Here is a 19,766-nt window from a genome sequence, read left to right as displayed (position 1 = left end):
TTTGACATTCTAAGGAAATGATTACATTAAACTGAATTTGCCAATTTGGAATCATTGAGCAGAGTGTGTAGAGCTATTATCTTGTATCAACTGCTTTAATGGTGGCTGAGCATGACTAATGAGGTACATTGTGCTTTGACCCAGGGAATAATATCTTTGATAGTAATAAAAACACCTAGTATTAGACATACTGAATGAAATAGAATAGCCCTGGATCAGCTGTGTGCGTATTGAACTTTTAATTGCCAAGTTTTTTTTTTGAAAAGAAAGATACAGCCAAAAATATAAATTCTGTAGCTGTCTGAATAGCAACTCTGGAATGTCATGTGAAGGCAGCAGTCTAGAGCAATGTTTGCATTTTTCCCTTTCAAGAATACCCAGGGCCAGGGGTTAAGTGAGTTTTAACTATTTGTGCACACTAGTGGACTGCAGTGGCTACGTCCACTAACCTGAGTTCAAGCATTAATATGCTGCAAGTCATGAGTGATTCTTCACCTATCAGTCACCCCTGCATTACAGGTAAATAAAACTCTTGCTGTATAGTGGAAGGTACTCAGCTGAAATTCTGTTTCCTTTTGAACTGGCTTGCTATCGGTAAAGCCAAATATCTCAATTTAGACCGAACTATCAACTTTCCACTATCCATGAATGACTCAGGTTGATTTGCACATCTTTTAAGCTTATTTCTAGTCTGTATGTGTTACATTACTCCTTCAACGTTGAGCCTAGGAGAAAAGTTATCCCCAACGAAGACGGTTGTTTTTTAATTAACCCTGTCGTAATCAAACTAGGAGGGCAGGTGACTAAAGAGGAGCCAGTTCATCCTTCACTAAGAACATGACAAGTTAGGTATCTTGCCTGGAAGAGTTCTAAAAACAGGAAACCTTGCCTAGGGACTGGTTGTGACAGGACTTTAGAATAAAGGATTAATGTGCAAATTAACTCTCCCTTATCTTCTGCATTAAACAGCAATGTACTTAGACTTTGTTCAATTTATTATACATTAGGATCATGAGCAGTGAAATATCTGCTGCATAGCAGAATGAAATGCAGATTATCCAAACACTTTGAATAAGTCCATTTAGTTCATAAACATGATGCTTGATTTCTAATCATGAGTTCTCCATTCCATTCCACCCTTTTGTCCTCTGACACTATTGTCTTCACTAAAAGAACAAACTGATTAATGAGTTAACCACCTTCTAGTTTCAATATTGACTAACTTTTTCCCCTCTATTTCCTTCCCCATTTTGCTTTGCATCAGTTTGTTTGTTTCTTTCTCCACAAATTGCACTTTAATTTCAATGATTTTGAATTTTATTACTGATTTCCAGCCTTTTTTACGATCTTGATAGTACATCAGTCCTCCTTTAATACATGCAAGTGTCAGCCATAATTATATGCTCAAGGCCATAGATGGGCTTTTGAACTCGCCACCTTTGACTCAAAAGTCAGAACCTGACGTCCAGACCACTTAAGTCTAAGCTTCTGGAACAGACTTGGGTTTTTAAGTAAAAGCTTCAAAAATGTGATAATGAAGTCAATGAGTAAAATATAGTATGAAATATGCAACTGATTTACAAATTGTTAAAATCATTGCTTTGTTGAAAGATTTTTTCCAGTATTTGAAAAGAAACACTAAAAAAAAAAGCAGCTGGTGATTAAATCATTTTATGCAGCAATAACAAAAGCAGTGGCAAAATGGAAAGACAACATGTTTAGAAATGGCTACTCAATTCTCAGCGTTCAGTGATTTAACAAATGCCACACCCACATTAAAATATAATTCAGCAGCACTTTATCAGCCAAAGTTGATAGAGAGCCTAATGATGATAAATGGGTCATTCAACTGCAAACTGTAAAGCCTCAAAATAATGTGCTTTTATATTTGTTTAATTCCACCTTTCTGTAACTGAATTGATTGTTCCATTATGTAAAGGCTGACCTGGCCATTCATTAAATTTATTATTCTGCTTAACAAATAGCTCTCTAAAGATATTACAATGGTTCATCCTGTTGGGTCTTCCACCTGCATCTCATGGGCTAAAATTCAATTTGCCAGTGATTACTAAATGCCATACTCCTGATCTCAATCATATCCTGGAAAGATACGGAGACAACAGGAAAACTGGCTAACTACCCAACAGGACATCTAACGCCCAACACAGCAGCAAAGGCCTTTGATCAGCTTTGCTACAAATACTCTTGGCTTAGGATGACAGAATTGCATAAAGAGAAAAGAGGAGGAAATAAATATTTTACCACTAAATATGTGTAAAACGGATTCAAGCTTTGGCACACATCAGAATATGCTAGAGCAGGGACAGCCAACATTTAAACAGAGCTGTAAACGAAAGCTAATGATTCTGAATTCAATCTTGTTTGACAGTCTCAAATCATAGATCTTCAGTCACACCGAATGTACACAAAGGTATAATTTAAAGTTGGAATAATTAAAAAGTCCAAGTCACTCTCGCAGGTAACTTCATACAATATGGTAGTGTGACAACATATTGCCCAAAATGCAACAGTACTTACAGGCTACATTAAACCCTAAGGGAAGAAAAATGCATAAGGTGCTTCATGAAAGGGGGCTGAACAATTAATGTTTAATATTTAAAGCAGATGTGAAATTATTTCAGCCCTTGACAAGTCATTTCAAAATTTCATGATACCTTTGTATTATTCAACTTAAAATTAGCTGTACATTAACAAAATAAACCCTGGCTGGTGAATAACCCAGAACTGTTGACCAAACTCTGCTTTTTTCAAACTTAATGCAGCTAACAATGGAATGATATCTTTTGGTTATTTGACATTGTAACATTCTGCAGAGTTGAACCAACTGAAAAGCTAAACAATGTTTTCAGTACCTGCAAATACTTCGTTCAACAAAAATGTGATCAGTAGAAATTTTGGTTACACAAAACTCAATTCGAGCATGAAAAAATAGACAGGTTTCTGTCCAATAACAGCAAATGATTTTTTTTTTCCAAAAAGAGGGAAAATAATTAACAATTAACCCCAATATATTTTAGGGTCAGATTAGGAACATGAGTACATAAAGGAGAATTTTATGGAACCAGCAATTTACACAAATGATAAATATTTAGAGTTAATCAAATTCCAATTCTCCAACCGTTACCTCAAGCTACAATATGGTTTGTTGCACGAAGATTTGTTACACTTCAGTTAAAAATAATGTACCACCAACACCAATTTTTTTTAAACTTAAAGCATGTGAAGCTGTGCCATTTTTCAAAGTTGATTTCAAATCCACAAAACCTTTTTGTTTAAATATCATATGGCCAATGAATAAGTCAATTATCTATGGGTAATTCAGCACATTAGTATTGTGCGTGTGCATTCAAACCCTTTCACAACCAAAAGAACCCAGTATCTTCAGCTGATTGGCACTGGTTTCTCAAAACAGTTCCAACAGATTTTCATGGCCCATTCAACTATCAGTAAATCAATGGCATACAGTGGAAAGTTCATTGCATCCAACAGTCAGCAGCAGAAAGAGCTGTGTTTCTTTCCTCGATTAAGATTCACTGTGTCCGTTTGCATGAAATTGTCAGATCTATCATCAGCAGCAAGAACTCGACGAACAGCTTCTTCAAAGGCCACTGCAACATTGGTAGCATCCTTTGCACTTGTTTCAAAATAAGGATGGTTACCGTTCTCTTTGCACCAAGCCTGAGCTTCCTCTGTTGAAACTTGCCTCTCAGCAACATCAATTTTATTACCTAGAACCACAAATGGGAAACTCTCTGGTTCCTTGACATCTGCATAGTAGATAAATTCCTTTTTCCAATTGCCCAAATTTTGGAAACTCTGGTGATCATCAACACTGAAAGTAAGGAGGCAACAATCAGAACCTCGATAGAACGGTGTCCGAAGACTCCTAAACCTCTCTTGACCAGCAGTATCCCATATCTGCATTGTCACATAATGTTCATCTACTTCCAAATCTTTGTTAAGAAACTCAACACCTATTGTGTGAAACAGATGGATGTCAAATTTATTGGTAACGTATCTATTCATGAGTGAACTTTTTCCTACTCCACCATCGCCTAGTAGGATCACCTTTAGTAGAGTAGACTTTCCAGCCATGGCTCCTTAAAATAACTGAAGTGATGAAATCAAACAGTCTGAAAAAAAAAACACAAAATTCATTACCAACCACTTGGAACTATGTAGAATCTAGAAATAAATTATCCCATTACTAGAATAATCAAAGCAGTTAGGCTAAGGTTGACAAAAAACCTTGATGGAATGACCAATTTCCTAATCTGGCTATAGAAACAAGGAACAAAGATTCCAAACAATGCAACGTCAGTGCATTAAACTGTATTATTTTAAAGTTTACATGAATAGCAAGCAATTGGATTTAAGGGTCAATGGTTAATAACAAACAAACATTTATTCAAACAATTTTTATGATATGGGTAGTTAACAGCCTGTCCATAGTTATAAGGAAGCTGGAATTGTAAACAAGTTCTCTTAAGTTTGATAAACTGTAGGGTATTTTGGCGCAGAACGAAATGCAGAGAATGTTTAAAATAAAAATGGAAATTTCTAGAGAAACTCAGCAGTATCTGTCAAGAAAAAGCAGAGTTAACATTGAGTCCAGTGACCCTTCTTCAGAACTGGAGAGACAACCGTATATACTTGTGTAAAAGTCAAATCTTTTAGACTATTTTTTAAGGTTAAATTTATGAGGTAAACTGTCACATGGATACTACTTCTGAGGGGCTGAAATTCATGCTACAGTCCAAAATACCGTATCCTTAGCAGAAGCCCAATTGATCTCCAAACAAATGAAGAAAAAACAAATTACAGTAATTCCTAGGTAAAGACAATAGAAACAAAAATGAATTAGTAAGCTTTTATTTATGCATACAGTGAAGTAGAAACTTAATATGGCTTTAAATTACAATTACATGATAGATCTTAAATTAACAAATTAAAATTAACATCTTAATTAGCCTTCCTTCTGATTACAAACTGGTGAAACTGTAATATCTTCTAGTAGCAGGCAGCTTTTGTGCAATCTTAGTTCTCTGGCAAAGTACTAAGTCATGCTTTCTCATGAATCACATGAATCTTGTGCACTATCCAGCACTTGCCTTAAAATCTGAAATTCCATCCTTTGATTTTTCCGTGCATGGACTTGGATGGCTTCAAGACTAACACGTTTTCCATTGACGATTTTCAAGTACCCACTCAACAACTTTTTTCTCCAATTGTGGCCACTTGCTATGATTACCTCTGCAGGAACACTTTCATTTTGGCATTGTCTGAAGTTGGTTCAATATCTTTCTCTGTCTCTCAGATTTCTCCAAAACACAAAATTCTCTTGCTGCTACACAGTTATTTGTGTTCTCTGCAACTTCAATAAGTTTCAGTCTAAACATTGAAAATTTTTGTGTTTTTTTTCTGGAGGGTATTTTTACACAAAATGAAGACATTTCAAAACCTTAACTACGTATATGACTGTATTCCACAAGAGCTACAGGGAAACTGAGTTCAGGTGAGCTGCACACAAAGGGAGGTTGTCAACTGATTCTGACCTGATCTGTCTTAAGCTTGCGTGTCAAATTGGTGTGAATTGTATATCAAAATACATTAGTGTGAAAAAAATTCATTTTGTCAGAACATTTATGTACAGGTTAGTACCTCGTTGATCTGTTATCAGTGAAGAACTAGGGTCGACTCTTACACAAATATGGAAAATTCCAGATTTTTTGGCCAAAATAGGGGTCACCTTTTACATGAAGTAGACTTTTACTCTAGTATATACTAGTATTTACATGTCTGTAAACAATAGTTTCAGTTTAATGAAAACCCAAAGAAGTTGTAAGTAGCACACCCACTTAAACGAGGGAATATTTGAAATCTACCAACAGAAACTCAGTGCCTGGAGAGAGTTATTATTATGAAGTTTAGAATCTGGACTTCTTAATAGAACAATGTTACAATTCAAATGTTTGGATAGGAGGAGAACAAAGCTGTCTTGACAGGAGTGCTGATCCGACAATTTGTTTTGTGAATACATTTTATTAAATTCAAGTATAGACACGTTCTGTATAGTATGGAAATATGTATAACTGATTGACAGTACTTGTCAGTTAAACTGGAAATTGTAAACAATTGTTTACAAATTTGTGCACAGTTTACAAGTTTCCTTCAGCACAATGCTCTCAGCTGATGTCGCAAGTTTGTCTTAACCTCAATCTTGTAAAGTTCCCTCCACCATGTGATAAAGACATTCAAATTCTGACAATATAAACTAAACTTAAGATAGAAATACATTCAAGGGCACAATACAGTCAGTTCATTTATAATTTGCTCTTGGTTTCATCGCGATCTGAATCCTTCATTTCAAAATTATAGTATAGACCGGAAGTTCTAACTACTAGTTATTCTGCAAAATATGAGTAACTAAGTGTCACTGCCTGTCACTTGACTCTACCCTAGAATGCTTACATTTGACTTTCAGTCATGTGAGATTACCAACTCCACTGGTTCAAGTTTTTAAAAATGCATTTATGCAAGCCCGTGTTTCACTGAAAGTAAGTGCTTACATTTGTAGAAACGATGATAAACGGTTGCAATAAGACTTGTTCACTAAAATCAATCATACCACCTTTAAGAATAAGCTGTATGACAATCACGCATTTCAAATTTGCAAAGTATTCCCACTTTGAAAAGGTCTCTAAAATGCTGAAGGTTTACTCAGACTGTCATCTGGACTATAATGGTGACAATGACAATGACAATCACCATTGTCTCTGAGAAAACAGCCCTGTGTTTCTCTGGGACTGAGAGAAAGAGACAACTGATGGTGGTTTACCCTGACGATCAGCACGCCAGAGGTAAGGGGCAAGACTGAGAAAGTGGGACCTTCATGATAACATCTGCTGGTACAGGAACTGAATCCATGCTGTTGGCATCATTCTGCATCATAAGCCAGCCAATGAGCTAAACGCCCCAACTCTATTGATACAAAATTTCAAAAACTTTTTCTACAAAATGTATATATACACACACAATTACCAAATACAAACTTTACAGATAAAACAAGATCATATTTCAGATACCAAACTGTACTATACTTTCACTTCAAATGTGAGCATTTCAGCTTTTATATTTTAGCAAATTAATATTCACGTTACATATCCTAGTTAGAAAGCACTGCATAAACTGAATTAAGTCATTTCTTACCTTTTCAGATTAAAGCATCATTAGGTTCCTGTTTAAAAAAAAAAGAAATGTTAAAAAATTGTACAGACTGTATTACCACCTTAGACGTAATTTGTACTAAGATCAACACGACTGCCTTTTATCCCCCTAACACTGACAAAATTATCACAGTAGTAAATGTTTAGGTTTATTTAGTAGTCCTTTTACCAATTCCTACTGATTAGTCTGTGGCAATGATATTATTGACATACTTGTACAGATTAGCTGTTTGATCCACAAAAAAGTGAGAACAACCAGCTTTGCCTGCGCTCAGAGTCCGATTCCAAACCCAGCTCTCAATTCTCATTTTAACGCCAATTCCTGCCCAATTCTACAAGCTCTCATGACTGTTTTGCATACTTTAAACAAATGACTGAAATCATGTGGATAATGACACAATTGGACACAACCAAATTAGTTTAAGTTAAACAAAGAGAATGGGGGAGGGTAATAAAGTTGAACCATCAGCAGAAAAACATTGCACAAAAATGACTTGTGCATCTGTAAAGTACATTAAGGTTTAATTTAAAAAAGGTTAAGTATCCATTTTAAGTGTGTGTGCACAATCAAACCCAGCTGTGTTCCTGTGTAAGGTGATCAATTTTCCTGTCAAGGAAAGAGAGGGGGAAAAAATTGATGTCTCAACATTGTACTTCAGCATAATGACATGAATACTTCCTTTTAGCTGCTCAACTTTAGGTCAGTATTAGCTTCATTACAGTTCTAGAATTGACATTTCAAGTTACTAAGTGGGTATTCATCTTCAAAACAATTATATTGAGAACACTACGAAAGATGCTTTATTCCAACTGTGTTGCAAACAATGCAAGCATTTTAACCCTCCTATACTTTGAATTTTAACAGTATTTAAATTTTGATGCCAGTGCAATGTAATTAAATTCAACTTAATTCTAGCCTGAATGCATGCTCTCAAGCATTGTAGTGTTTACAGCTTTTCAGAGCAGGGAAATAGTGGAGTGGGCAAAACACGCTCAGCATATTTACATCATAACTGTTTATACTCTGACACAATCCTGAGCAGGTATCATTCACGTATCCCTGCACTGTTGAATGACCTATGTCAGAGGCACAAATTTCATTCATAGAAAATTGAATCTTATAGAAACTGCCATTTGTAACAGACCTAAAAGAATTGAATAAAGGCTGAACTGTAACTAATGCATAGCTGCTAATATAAATTAGCATCTCTGAAAATCATGCAATCCAATGTTCGTTATATAAATGAGATGTAGGTTGTCAGTCACAATGCTGAGAAACATTGCACGTTTGGGATAATGCCAGCATTGTCTGCCGAAATACAAATTTTTCCCCTAAAACAAAGAACTTGATGTCACAATATTGAAAGATCAGATTTTTTTTAAACCATCAAGTCCACGATACAATTGATTGCGGCTCCCATACACAAAATGTCATAACAGGAAATTTAAGTATCTGTCATAAAAAGCATTGCAATTAAAAAGATGAATGCCACGTACTCCTTAAAACATTTCAAACCAAAACCCAGCTATTGCTCTACAGCATTTCCACAGCAACTGATATTTGTAAATACTCATGGAGTTACTTGCAAACTGACATTAGATAGCATTCTGGATTTTGTGGTGACAACAGTAAAACTTGACATTGCTCCTCTGAAATTGACAGCACATTAGCAGTCCGCACATGCACAGTTAACGGCAGAAATCCATTGGTATCAGTGATTCCATCCGCACCCATAAATTATGAAGTCCACCCAGAATGTAATCATTTATAAATCACTAAACTGATAAAAACTTGTGTTTTTAAATACTAATCTTACTGTAAGAATCCTTGGAAAAGATTGCACCTTATTGAATGTAGTGTAACTAGGGGTTAAATACCCATTGACAACCTCACTGTCCCTGAAAAACTATTTATGGAGAAAACAGATTTAATTTTTAAAATAACTTGTTAAAATATCTTTTACTACATTTACCTTAATCTCACACACATGCACCCAAATCATTCATGCCTCTCTAAAATGCTAAATCAAAGTGAAAAACTTTAGAGCATTTCACTTTCTATTTTGCTGTCCGAGAATACTTCAAAGTGACTGGCTGCTTATCTTTTTCTTAAACTCATTTATGGGATAAGGCCATCACTGGCTAGGCCAGCATTTATTGCCCATCCCTAATTGCCCAGAGGGCAGTTAAGAGTCAACCACATTGCTGTGGGTCTGGAGTCACATGTAGGGCAGAACCGGTAAGGATAGCGATTTCCTTCCCTAAAGAACATTAGTGAACCAGATGTTTTTTTTCTGATAATTAACAATGGATTCACGGTCAACATTAGACACTTAATTCCAGATCTGAATTCAAATTCCACCATTTGCTATAACGGGATTTGAACCAGGAGTCCCAGAACATTACCTGGGTGTCTGGTTTAACAGTCCAGCGATAATAGCACTAAGCTATCAGCTCCCCTATTGTGTTGGTAACGTTACTAATGCTAGGCATCTCTTGATCAAATTTATTTCAGATTTAAATCAATATTAGGAAAGGGGAACCCCATGCTACAGAGAACACTACATTTCTTTAAGAAACTTTCCTTTGGATTGATAGCAAACTCTGTCACTTCACACCAGCTGTAAAATCTGAGCTGTTGAAACGATCATCTTACCAGAGTTTAGTACAATTGATTTTTTAAATTAAATGTGTGACATTTTTTTACAGATGAGAATTAAGAAATAAATGAATTGAAGGATGCCAGCTCCCGCACATTTCAACATAGAGTGTTGTGCACTGGAGAGAAGATAAATTATGCACTTAAAAACAGATAATTCAGTCTACACTTATTTCCCCTCAGCCAGTGTGGCATTTCCCAGGAACATTCTCTATAATAAAATAATTAAAGGTAAGGAAAATCTTGCGACCAACTTAACTCATTATCTAGAAGCTTCCCCAAACCTCTAATAGCATTTAATTATTCCTGGTTGCCCCTCTATAAGGCAGTGAGTGCTTTGTCTGATGGATCAAGAATATCCAATACCCATTTAATTTCTGGATTTACCTTCCTCTCACATCTAACTATAATATCACCTCAAACAGTTTTTAGGTTGAAAAGCCCAGAGGTCAGAATTAAAAATCAGTGTATTGTCCATCAAGTGCTGCAATGTTCACTATTTCTTTCCAAATTCCAACATTGCTCCCAATGAGATCTTTATTCACGCACCCATCTAGGCCATTTTTTGTTCGCTTTTCGGGCGTCGTCCAAATCTGCACAACCGAGTTTGGTTACTAACCTTTCACGTAGGTATTCAAATGACTTGGAAGTTTGGGTACTTTACATGGGGCATTCCTACTTACTTTATTTTGCAGTTAAAAATGTTGGTCAAGTATATTATTCCTTTCTTATTTCATGTTACTACTGCTTGACACATCATACAATTTGCACAGAATGACCCTCAAAATTTACTGTTAAAAAGTATTTATTCCATCAGCATTTGGAATGCAATCTCCAGGTGCATGACCTGCGTCTTCTTCACAATGAGTCTAACTGCTTCACTGCTTTTATTAATGTCTGTTATTGGTTTTCATTTGGTTACCATACAGGATAGCCTATTAATTTCTTGCCTCAATTTCAGTTATTTTTGCACATGTGGATTTCCCTTTCTCTGACTTGACATCTGACCATTTTTTGCACTGCACAAATGCTTTTACCTTGAATCTTAGCCCTGCATATCTTTAATCTCTGGCAACCCTTTAAGTTGCTTCTGTGCTTGATTTTTTTTTTGAAAACTTCTAGTATATTCCTTCCCCTCTGCTGGGTCTGTAATTTTTATTTTTTTAATCCACCTTTAGGTCATCCTTGTTTAATTGGTGCTATCCGATTTGATATTTATATTGCACGCTGAGTGTTATACCTTTAAATGGTTTTCCACTTATACTGAACAAGAATTTTACCTAATAAAATGTTTAATAAATAAGACCAACAATTTAACCTGAACACGCTGCTCAATCAGCTTCCTCAGTCAACTGAAGACACTGGGAACAGGCCTTGTTTGGGAAGGAATAGTGAACAGGAAAGTAACCCATACAGTAATGAGTATAAAATCATACTCGTAGCAATATGGTAGGACACCAACGCAAAAGAGTGAAGGGACAGATATCCATCTCAATGATGCCAAGTCATTGAGTACCGTACATTACCCCATGGAAGGTAGTAAGAACAAGGACGATAATCCAACATCTGAATCGTATTTCAGAACAGTATTGGTAAATATCTCGGAGCAATAACTTGCTAATATTATGTTGCACAATGCCAGCACGAAATAACTATAGACTTCACAAATTTTATGACTGTACATCATCTGCTTACAAAATCTTCCATCCCATTATCAAAATTGTCAAAATTTTGCATTTAAAAAGTCCATCTCCATAACTACGTATTAGTTAAACAGCCAGTATTAACTTTGATGAATTCTCATCATCTCATCTTGAATTTCCCTTCTTACCAACAATGCAGAACTCAGATGAAATTACTAAGGAAACCAGAATTTTAAATCAGATTACAGGTGATTAGTCAAGTCTTGATGCAATTACCTGGTATTCACAGTGGAACTAATGCAAGCCAGTTCACAAGCCAACACTTACTTCAAAATGTGCATGCAAGTAGCACTTTTAATATAACGTCCCAATTTACAAAGCTGTAGGAGAAATACAACTAGAAGGCATGTAAAGAATAGTTTAGAGCACTTGGAGAAAGGGAAACTTAAGGCTTTAAATGTAGAGAGATGATGATCATCAGCAGAGAGGAAATGGCAGAAAGCAAGGCCAAAGCACTACAAGTTTGATCACAAATTGTTGGTTGGTAGAAGGGTCACACACAACACAACAGTTTAAAAACAGAAGGGCTTGGGAAAAAATGCATGTTTCAATTGGTAGTAGAACCGTAGTGTAACAAGATTGTGAAGTCATTTAAAGAACGAGGATTTCAAAATTGTGTCAAGGGACAGGTAGCCAGAAAGCTTAAGAATGAGTGAACCCAGATGGAGAAGCTATATGGCTTGAAGTTCAGTGTTAAATGGAACTTGGTGGGCTTTAGCCTGAGTGATAGATTATAAAGGAGAATCTGTTTACCTTGAGATGAATTTGTTTAGACTGTAATCTTAGACATGCTTGGTTGAAGGAAATTATGATGCCTTTAGGTATGCACAGCATCTTGGCTAGAGTTGAAGTAAATAACAAAGTGGAGTTGAGCATCAGTGCATAGGTGGAAGTTGACGCCATACCTGTAAATATTACCACCTGACAAGATGTCATTAAGGAAGGGTTGACAAGGCTATTGATAGAAAGACAATTTCCCATTTTTGCATTTGATTCTCCACGAAGATTTGGGGGCTACTGCTCTAAGTTCTTAGCAACTGCTCCATTTCTAGGCAATGTCACCAGGATTTGCCTACGAAACTTTAACATGCAACCAACCATTCACAGCACAGCTGTTTTACTTCTGACTAGTTAATCAAATTTTCATTAAGGTTGGGTGCAGATATTTTTTCCCCCCTCTGGAATCTGAAATCTGTAACCATTCATTTGCATGTCATTCCTGACCAGGATTCAATACTTCCATCTTATTATTCTTCCCCAGTTGGCAAGTTCTGAACAGACAATATGGTCTGCATTGCATTAACAACAATGCAATTCATGGAACCATAATGACTGCTGGAGGAAAAGTATACCATTTGTTGTAATTCACAGGTGTCCTGAACTATGAAAGGAGCCACAGGAAGCAAGGTTCTTTCTTCAGAGCTAATTCAGAGTGCTAATGACACTGGCACCTTACTTGCCTAATCAGAGTACTTAGGACCATAACCTCCTACAGAACTGAAACTTCTCTAAAATCGGCAGGACACATCCTCTTTAGACTTTCTAGACTCACACTATACAGCCCCCTGCTTAAATCTCTATACTTCCCCATAAAATAGCACTGTGGCAAATTTCTGCTTGCCCGAATTACTACTACCTTTTTTGCTTCAGCATTCATTTTGTCTTGTTACACTGCCAAGTTCAAGGATATTTTTCTAGCTTAAAATTTAACTTCCTTGTTTCTTCTGTATCCAAAGCAATCGATCGGTTATTTGAAAACACTTTGCAGACCTAAGAATCAAGTTGAATACACAACTGTTTTACTGAAATGTGGCGCTCTGCAGCACGCTGATCAGCTACAATCTGAACATTAAATAGCATGTCAGAGGCAGACTAAGATGTTAGGGGCCCATATAATTTGTCCTCCTCACAAAGTCTGAGATAATATTTCAGTTAATGCTTAAAAATAAATTGCAGACAGAAGTGAACTAGGCAACAGCATTAGTTACCAACTTAAATCCAATTTCCTCCATTATATTCTTTTGCTTTGCAGTATTTTGGCTTAAACAGTTTTTGAACATTGGCAAAAGAGGTTCTGAAACATCAACTTCCTTCCCGCCACCCACTCACTCAACTCCATCTTTCTCCAAAGGCATGTCGCTAACATTTATTTGTCTGTTGGCATGATGTCAGTTTGTTGCAACCACAAGATTATAGGCTGCTGATAGGGCAGTCTCAAGCAGACGGACTAATCAACTGTGACTAATGTTTGTCTGGGAGAGGAAGGGGAGTTGAGGGGATTGTAAACCATAGACGAGGACCCTTTGCTGGCACAGAGTTACTGTCTCACCCGCTCCAGAGGTGCATAATAATATGTGAACAGGTTGATTAGAAAGTGTTTTGTTTTGTTTTTGCTCTTTAATGGCACAGATCTGACAATAATGAGACAAAGTGGCAACACACAGAGTGACTGATTGAACTAGCTTGAGGGGTTGGGGGCAGAGTAGTAGCAGTAGAGACACAAGACATAGATGGCAGGGCAAGAGATATAGTATGGATGGTAAAAGGATAAAAAGTGGTAGAGATGGGATGGCATGGGTGCCAGGTGGAGAGGCCAGCAGTGGCAACAAGGGGGCAGGAAGAGTGCAGGGGGAGGTGGGGACTAGCAAGTGGAGGTGGCAGGTGAAAGAAGTGGGGAAGTCAGGCGCAGCAGAGTTGGAGGTTCAGGGGCAGGAGGATTGGTGCAGTTTGGTGGAGATGGGGTGAGGAGTGGCAGTGGAGCGGGTAGCAAGTGAAGGTGGGGCAGCGGTATTGGGGGAATGGAGGAGAGGTGTAGCAGGTTCGGGAGAGGGGAGATGGTGGTGGTGGTGGCGGCGGCGTTTGTCAGTGTAAGGTGAGGGCGGGGGGTGATGAACAGTGGTGACTAGGCCAAAGCCAGTACTGTACCCACTGCCAGGGTCCCTGTCCTGCCGTCGTCGCGCACTGTGCTGCTTCCTCCCTGGTCCTTGTTATTATTATTGTATTGGGAACCCCAAAGGCGGTGAAAGTAGAGGACAATCCCATCGGCCGTTTACTGATAATAAAGTCGCAACAGAGAGAGAGAAAAGGCCCGGGGGAACCAAGCAAATCTCAGCCTCCGCCGCCATGTCCCCGACACTTACCCCACTGCTGCTCGCGGTCCTCTGTCGTCCGGTAGATCCGGGACTCCCAGACACACCGGAAATCACGTCACCGCGCCGGCCAGACACGTGACTCCCAGCTGTCAGCTGACTCTCCCGAGGCAGAGTCACATGACAGTCACCCACAGAGCGCTTCCACTGCAACATAGACAGAAAGTGCTGGAACTGAGGAAAGGTCACTAGACCTGAAACGTTAACTCTGATTCCTCTCCACAGATGGTGTCAGACTTGCTGATATTTTCCAGCAATTTCGGCTTTTGTTTCTGATTTACAGCATGTGCAGTTTTTTTTTCCGGAGATTCCTCTGCAGGCAGCTTACACTGTCCACATAACGAATCAACAAGCCTGCTCCCTAAAGCATCACATTTTAACGAAAAGAAACAAAAAAAGTGCTTCTCCACTTTCTAAAACGATAACTCTTTTGCAACAAAAACAGGCCCAGAAACGTTTGGCTCTGTCTCCTTCCACAGAAGTGCTGCTAGACCTGCTGAGTTTCTCCAGCAATTTTGTGCTTTTGTTTCAGATTTCCAGCATCCACAGTTCTGTGTTTTACTGGTTAACTTTTTTGTTTTTTAGTTTTACTCTCTCCACGGAGAGACTGTCAAGACCTGCAGCAGCCTCTTTGTGCAAACTACATTCCCAGGAGTGTCTGCGCTATTTTGCTGTCATAAAACACTGGCTTGATCTCACCTGGGCTACTGTGTTGTATTGTACAGCATGACAGAAAAGACGTAGCCAGAGATTGTGCAGGAATAAAATTACCAGAAAATGATTCTCGGAATGAGGGACCTTTGTTCTGTGGATAAAGTGGCCAAGATGGGGCTCCTCACTGTCGAGAAGAGATTTGATAGAGATGCTCAAAATTACAAGAGGTTTAGGCAGGATAGAAACTGTTCCTGTAAGCAGAAGAGTCAAAAACTAGACATTGATTGAAAGGCGATTGACAAAAGAAGCAATGGTGACTTGTTTTCGTAGCTGTTTTTGACCTGTTTTAAAGCAGCCAATGGTTAGGATCTAGATTGTGCTGGCTTGTGAGCCTAGATTGTGAGCGTATTGGAAGCAGATATAATTGTGGCTTTCCAAAAAAAGAATTGGGCGATTATCTGAAAAACAAAATGAACTGGGGGGGGAAGACAGGAAGTGGAACGAACTGAGAAATTCGCACAGAAAGCTAGCATGGCCACAACAGGCTGAATAGCCTCTTTCTGTGCTGTAACCATTCTATGAATTTGACTGCAACTTTCAGTACAGTGCAGAAATTCTCTGGGCTCACAAAGAGATTTCTTTTTACTCAGTTGGTTGAGAGTCTTTGAAATTCTCTACCCAGAGGGTTGTAGATGCATTGTCATTGAGTCTGTTCAAAGCTGAGGTCAATAGATTTTCAGTCACTAGTGGCATCAAGGAGGAAATTTGTTTTGAGATAGAAAATCAATCAAGGTGTTATTGATTGATGGGACAGGACGAAAAGCTGAATGGCCTATTCCTGCTCATATTTCTTGTGTTCTTAATAATAACCATGAAATGCTTTGTAACTGTGCCCAGGAAGAAGTTAGTTCCTGCAGGAGAGGTGGGGTAGGGAGAAGATTAAAATTAATCTGAGAAATAAATCTCAATTAAATGGATGCTGGAGGATCAACAAAAACTAAGATCTACACAATATATTTAGCATGCTTTAAAATATATATAAGACACAACAAGGTTTAAGTGGATAAATTTATCTAACTTGGATACAATGAATTTAACATTGGTTTGGGATTTGATCTGTTGCCAGAAACAAGAAATGTGTTTATGGTAATTCTTCAATCCCACACTCCCAGTCCAACCCTTGCTCGGAGGGAGCAGAGTGACAGAACCTGCGCTCAAGTGCTGTAGTCAATGGAAAAGTAAATCAAAAATGTTTGGAAATTTCTCACTAATTACCTAAAATTGAAAAATAAATCCAATATTTACAAGATCTCCAGGTAAACATAATCACTTCATCAATATTTTAAAAAGCATTAATGGTGAATTTCAAATTATAACAACAGTTTGAAGTATTTACAGGAATTGAAATTTACAAGTGTCGACAAACACATCTGGCCTTCCAGTCATCTGAACACTGGATACAGATTCTTGTTTTTAAAGTCAGAAACTTAATTAAGCAAACAAAACAAATGGGGCAACGTATACAAATATCGTTGTAACTGTTTCAAATAAAACAAACAAATAAACAATAATCTGCATCATGTTGAACTCAGCTTCTTTATCCACAGACGCTGTGTGATCTGCAACATCTAATGGACAAACTATATGAAATAGAACATTATGAGTGTCATAAGCCATTGGCATTAATTAACAATATAGTAGGACTTTTAAAATGTCAGTAATTTCTACTCTGATTAAATAACAGGCAGAAATTTTGCAGTCTTGATTTGAAATCAAACAGTCAACTCAAGTAGTATCATAGGAGCAGAAAGGCTGACGTTTCAGGGTCTAGGCCCGAAACGTCAGCCTTTCTGCTCCTATGATGCTGCTTGGCCTGCTGTGTTCATCCAGCCCTGCACCTTGTTGTCTCGGATTCTCCAGCATCTGCAGTTCCTACTATCTCTAACTCAAGTAGTACGTCCAGTATTCATTGATCATAGTGCTTTAGACTGCTTTGGGCGCAATAATTAAAATAAACTTCCATAAGCTCACCCAGTATCCTATCAAATTAAACTTAACATGGCCATGAGTGATCCTGATAAAATGTTTTAGTTAATAATCTGACAATCTGTCTTTGTACCATTGAGATATTGGTTGAAAGTAGTTTGGGTTACCCATCATAAATTCCAGATCTTTCCAACCAGTATTAAGATTTTACTGTAAGACTTAAATATAAATGGAAGCAAAATAAAGAAACAGCTTTAAAAATTTAGCTTTTTATTCATTTTTTCTCAAGTACTGAAAGAACCACATTTCAAATTTTCTTTTACCTCAGGTGCCCCTAGCATAGAACTTAGCTCCATCTGACTGCTGCAAAATGGACCTAAGCTGGTGAACAGTAATCAAAACTTATTATATATTTTAGATTGAGTCTAGAATTCATCTCATCACACACACACCCCCCAAAAATTCTACCTCTCAATCTCTCTTCTTTCCCTAAAACTTGCCTCTTTCACCACTGTTTTGGCCACCCGAATAACACCTTATGTGGTTGGCCAAGTGTGTAATTTTGCTTTACTAGCAGTCTTGTAAAGAATCTTGGGTCATGTTATCACACTCAAAATGCTATATAGATATAAGTTGTTACACATTGAAAGATCAAATAGATACTGAAATGATTAAGCAAACATTCAGCCCAACTGATCCATTTCACTCTACTTGGTCCTCCGTTCACCTTCCTTTAGCCTATTTGCATACACTTTGCCCCTTTATGTACTTGTTTAGCCGTTCCTTAAATTCATACCTACTATTTACTTCAAATATTTCGTGGTAATGATTTCCACATTCTGAATACTCCCTTGTTAAATTCAAGGAGTTATTTTTTCTCCTTGAATTACCGATTGGATTTATTTGTGACTGTCCTATATATGTGCTCCTCAAGAGTGGTTATCTTCCCCCTGGCATCTACCCTGTCAAATCGCCTCATAATTTTGGAGATCTCTATTAGATCACCCTTCAACTTTCTGTATTCTATTAAAGAAGGTCCTTCAACCTTCACCAATAATTAGAACCTTTCAGTTCTGGTATCACTGAAGTGAGAGTCTTGCAATTCCCATGACAGAACAATAGCAGGAATTAAATTTTCCTTCAGCAGCATGGGCAATGGAGGTATTGTTAGGAATATATGGTAAGGATGAAAAGAAGCAAATTTCCTGACGTCAAGACAAAAGAAACCTGACTTTCCCCTTAGAGACCAAACAGCAAGTTCTGAATCTCACCAATGAGTGACAGCCATCTTATTTCCATGTATTTACATCTCATTAATAACTAATCTCACCTCATCTCTGTGCAGCTCCCAATTCTGTCCTCCGTTCCTGAGAAACTAGACAGCACCAATGCCTGACATGCACTTAAGAGCAGTTATCCGACATCACAACTGTCTGCTTGCTTTCCTGGATGTACATCCAACTCCGCAGTTACCACCATTTCCCTGCATGATCCTGTCTTCTTCAATTCTTCACACACGTAAATGAGCATCGGTAAACCACCAGCCTCACCACATCATCATGTTAAGCTAAAGGACACTTCTGCCTTGCTTACTTCTGCCAGCTTGCTTTGCATATAGACACATACATGCATCTAGATCGGAAGCCCTTTATAGTTCATAGCTTGACTTTCTGAATGCTCACTCACATTGCACTAACTTGGAGGCTGTCAGGCTTTCTGGATTGCATTGCTTTTTAAAGGCTGTTTAATCCAAGCATATAAGCTGTTAGCCTCTGTTTCTTGCATTGCTGTTTAGCACAGATGGAGAAACTGGCAACTTGTGACTGTCCAGTGCAATGAACAGCCAAGGAGATGGACATGTTGCTGTACAGCACTGGGCTACATCAATATCACATCGACAGTGTGCACCAGCAGCCTATGTGGCAAACACACTGCACATGTTCAACCAAATGGTAATGTCTCAATGTCAATAGAGACCCATCCTTAGTAGGTGAAGGAGGACTATGGTCAGTCAAAACATGACACCACAGTTGGTCAGGGATTTGTTTGATCTTGGTCCAGCCAGTTGACTATGGTCAGTGAGATGTTTGGTTCTACACAGATTTGAGGATCCCTGTCCAAGCTGTCCAGGGTCTGGGCTGTTCTCAGTCTGGACTGTCCTGTCATGTCACCCTTGGAGATCAGTCATGTTCAGTCTTGGAGATTTGGGCATTACAGTCAGGCTGCATACCCGTGGGCAGTCTATGGATCCTGGAGAAAATTAGATACTTAAATCAAGGGTTCATTGAACTGGATCACCGAGGGAATGAAAATTGTGGAAGAAGGCGATTCAAAGGATGCAATCTTATAGAGCATAAGAGGGGACAAG

The 19,766-nt window shown here is 38.0% G+C and overlaps 1 protein-coding gene across 1 annotated transcript; it reads right to left on the bottom strand.

Moving 5' to 3' along the window:
• Window positions 1-1,582: 1,582 nt before the first annotated feature.
• Window positions 1,583-14,886, bottom strand: rab9a (RAB9A, member RAS oncogene family). Its single transcript, XM_048602505.1, has 3 exons — window positions 14,750-14,886; window positions 7,231-7,258; window positions 1,583-4,154 (listed from the first exon to the last, which is right to left on the bottom strand). Exon 3 carries the CDS (start codon window positions 4,114-4,116, stop codon window positions 3,511-3,513), a length of 606 nt encoding a protein of 201 aa, XP_048458462.1. The 5' UTR covers window positions 4,117-4,154; window positions 7,231-7,258; window positions 14,750-14,886; the 3' UTR covers window positions 1,583-3,510.
• Window positions 14,887-19,766: the final 4,880 nt, after the last annotated feature.

The sequence above is a fragment of the Rhincodon typus genome, chromosome 11 (assembly GCF_021869965.1).
Source record: "Rhincodon typus isolate 14 chromosome 11, sRhiTyp1.1, whole genome shotgun sequence".
Classification (NCBI taxonomy): domain Eukaryota; kingdom Metazoa; phylum Chordata; class Chondrichthyes; order Orectolobiformes; family Rhincodontidae; genus Rhincodon; species Rhincodon typus.
This window is presented reverse-complemented; position numbering and strand designations above follow the sequence as displayed.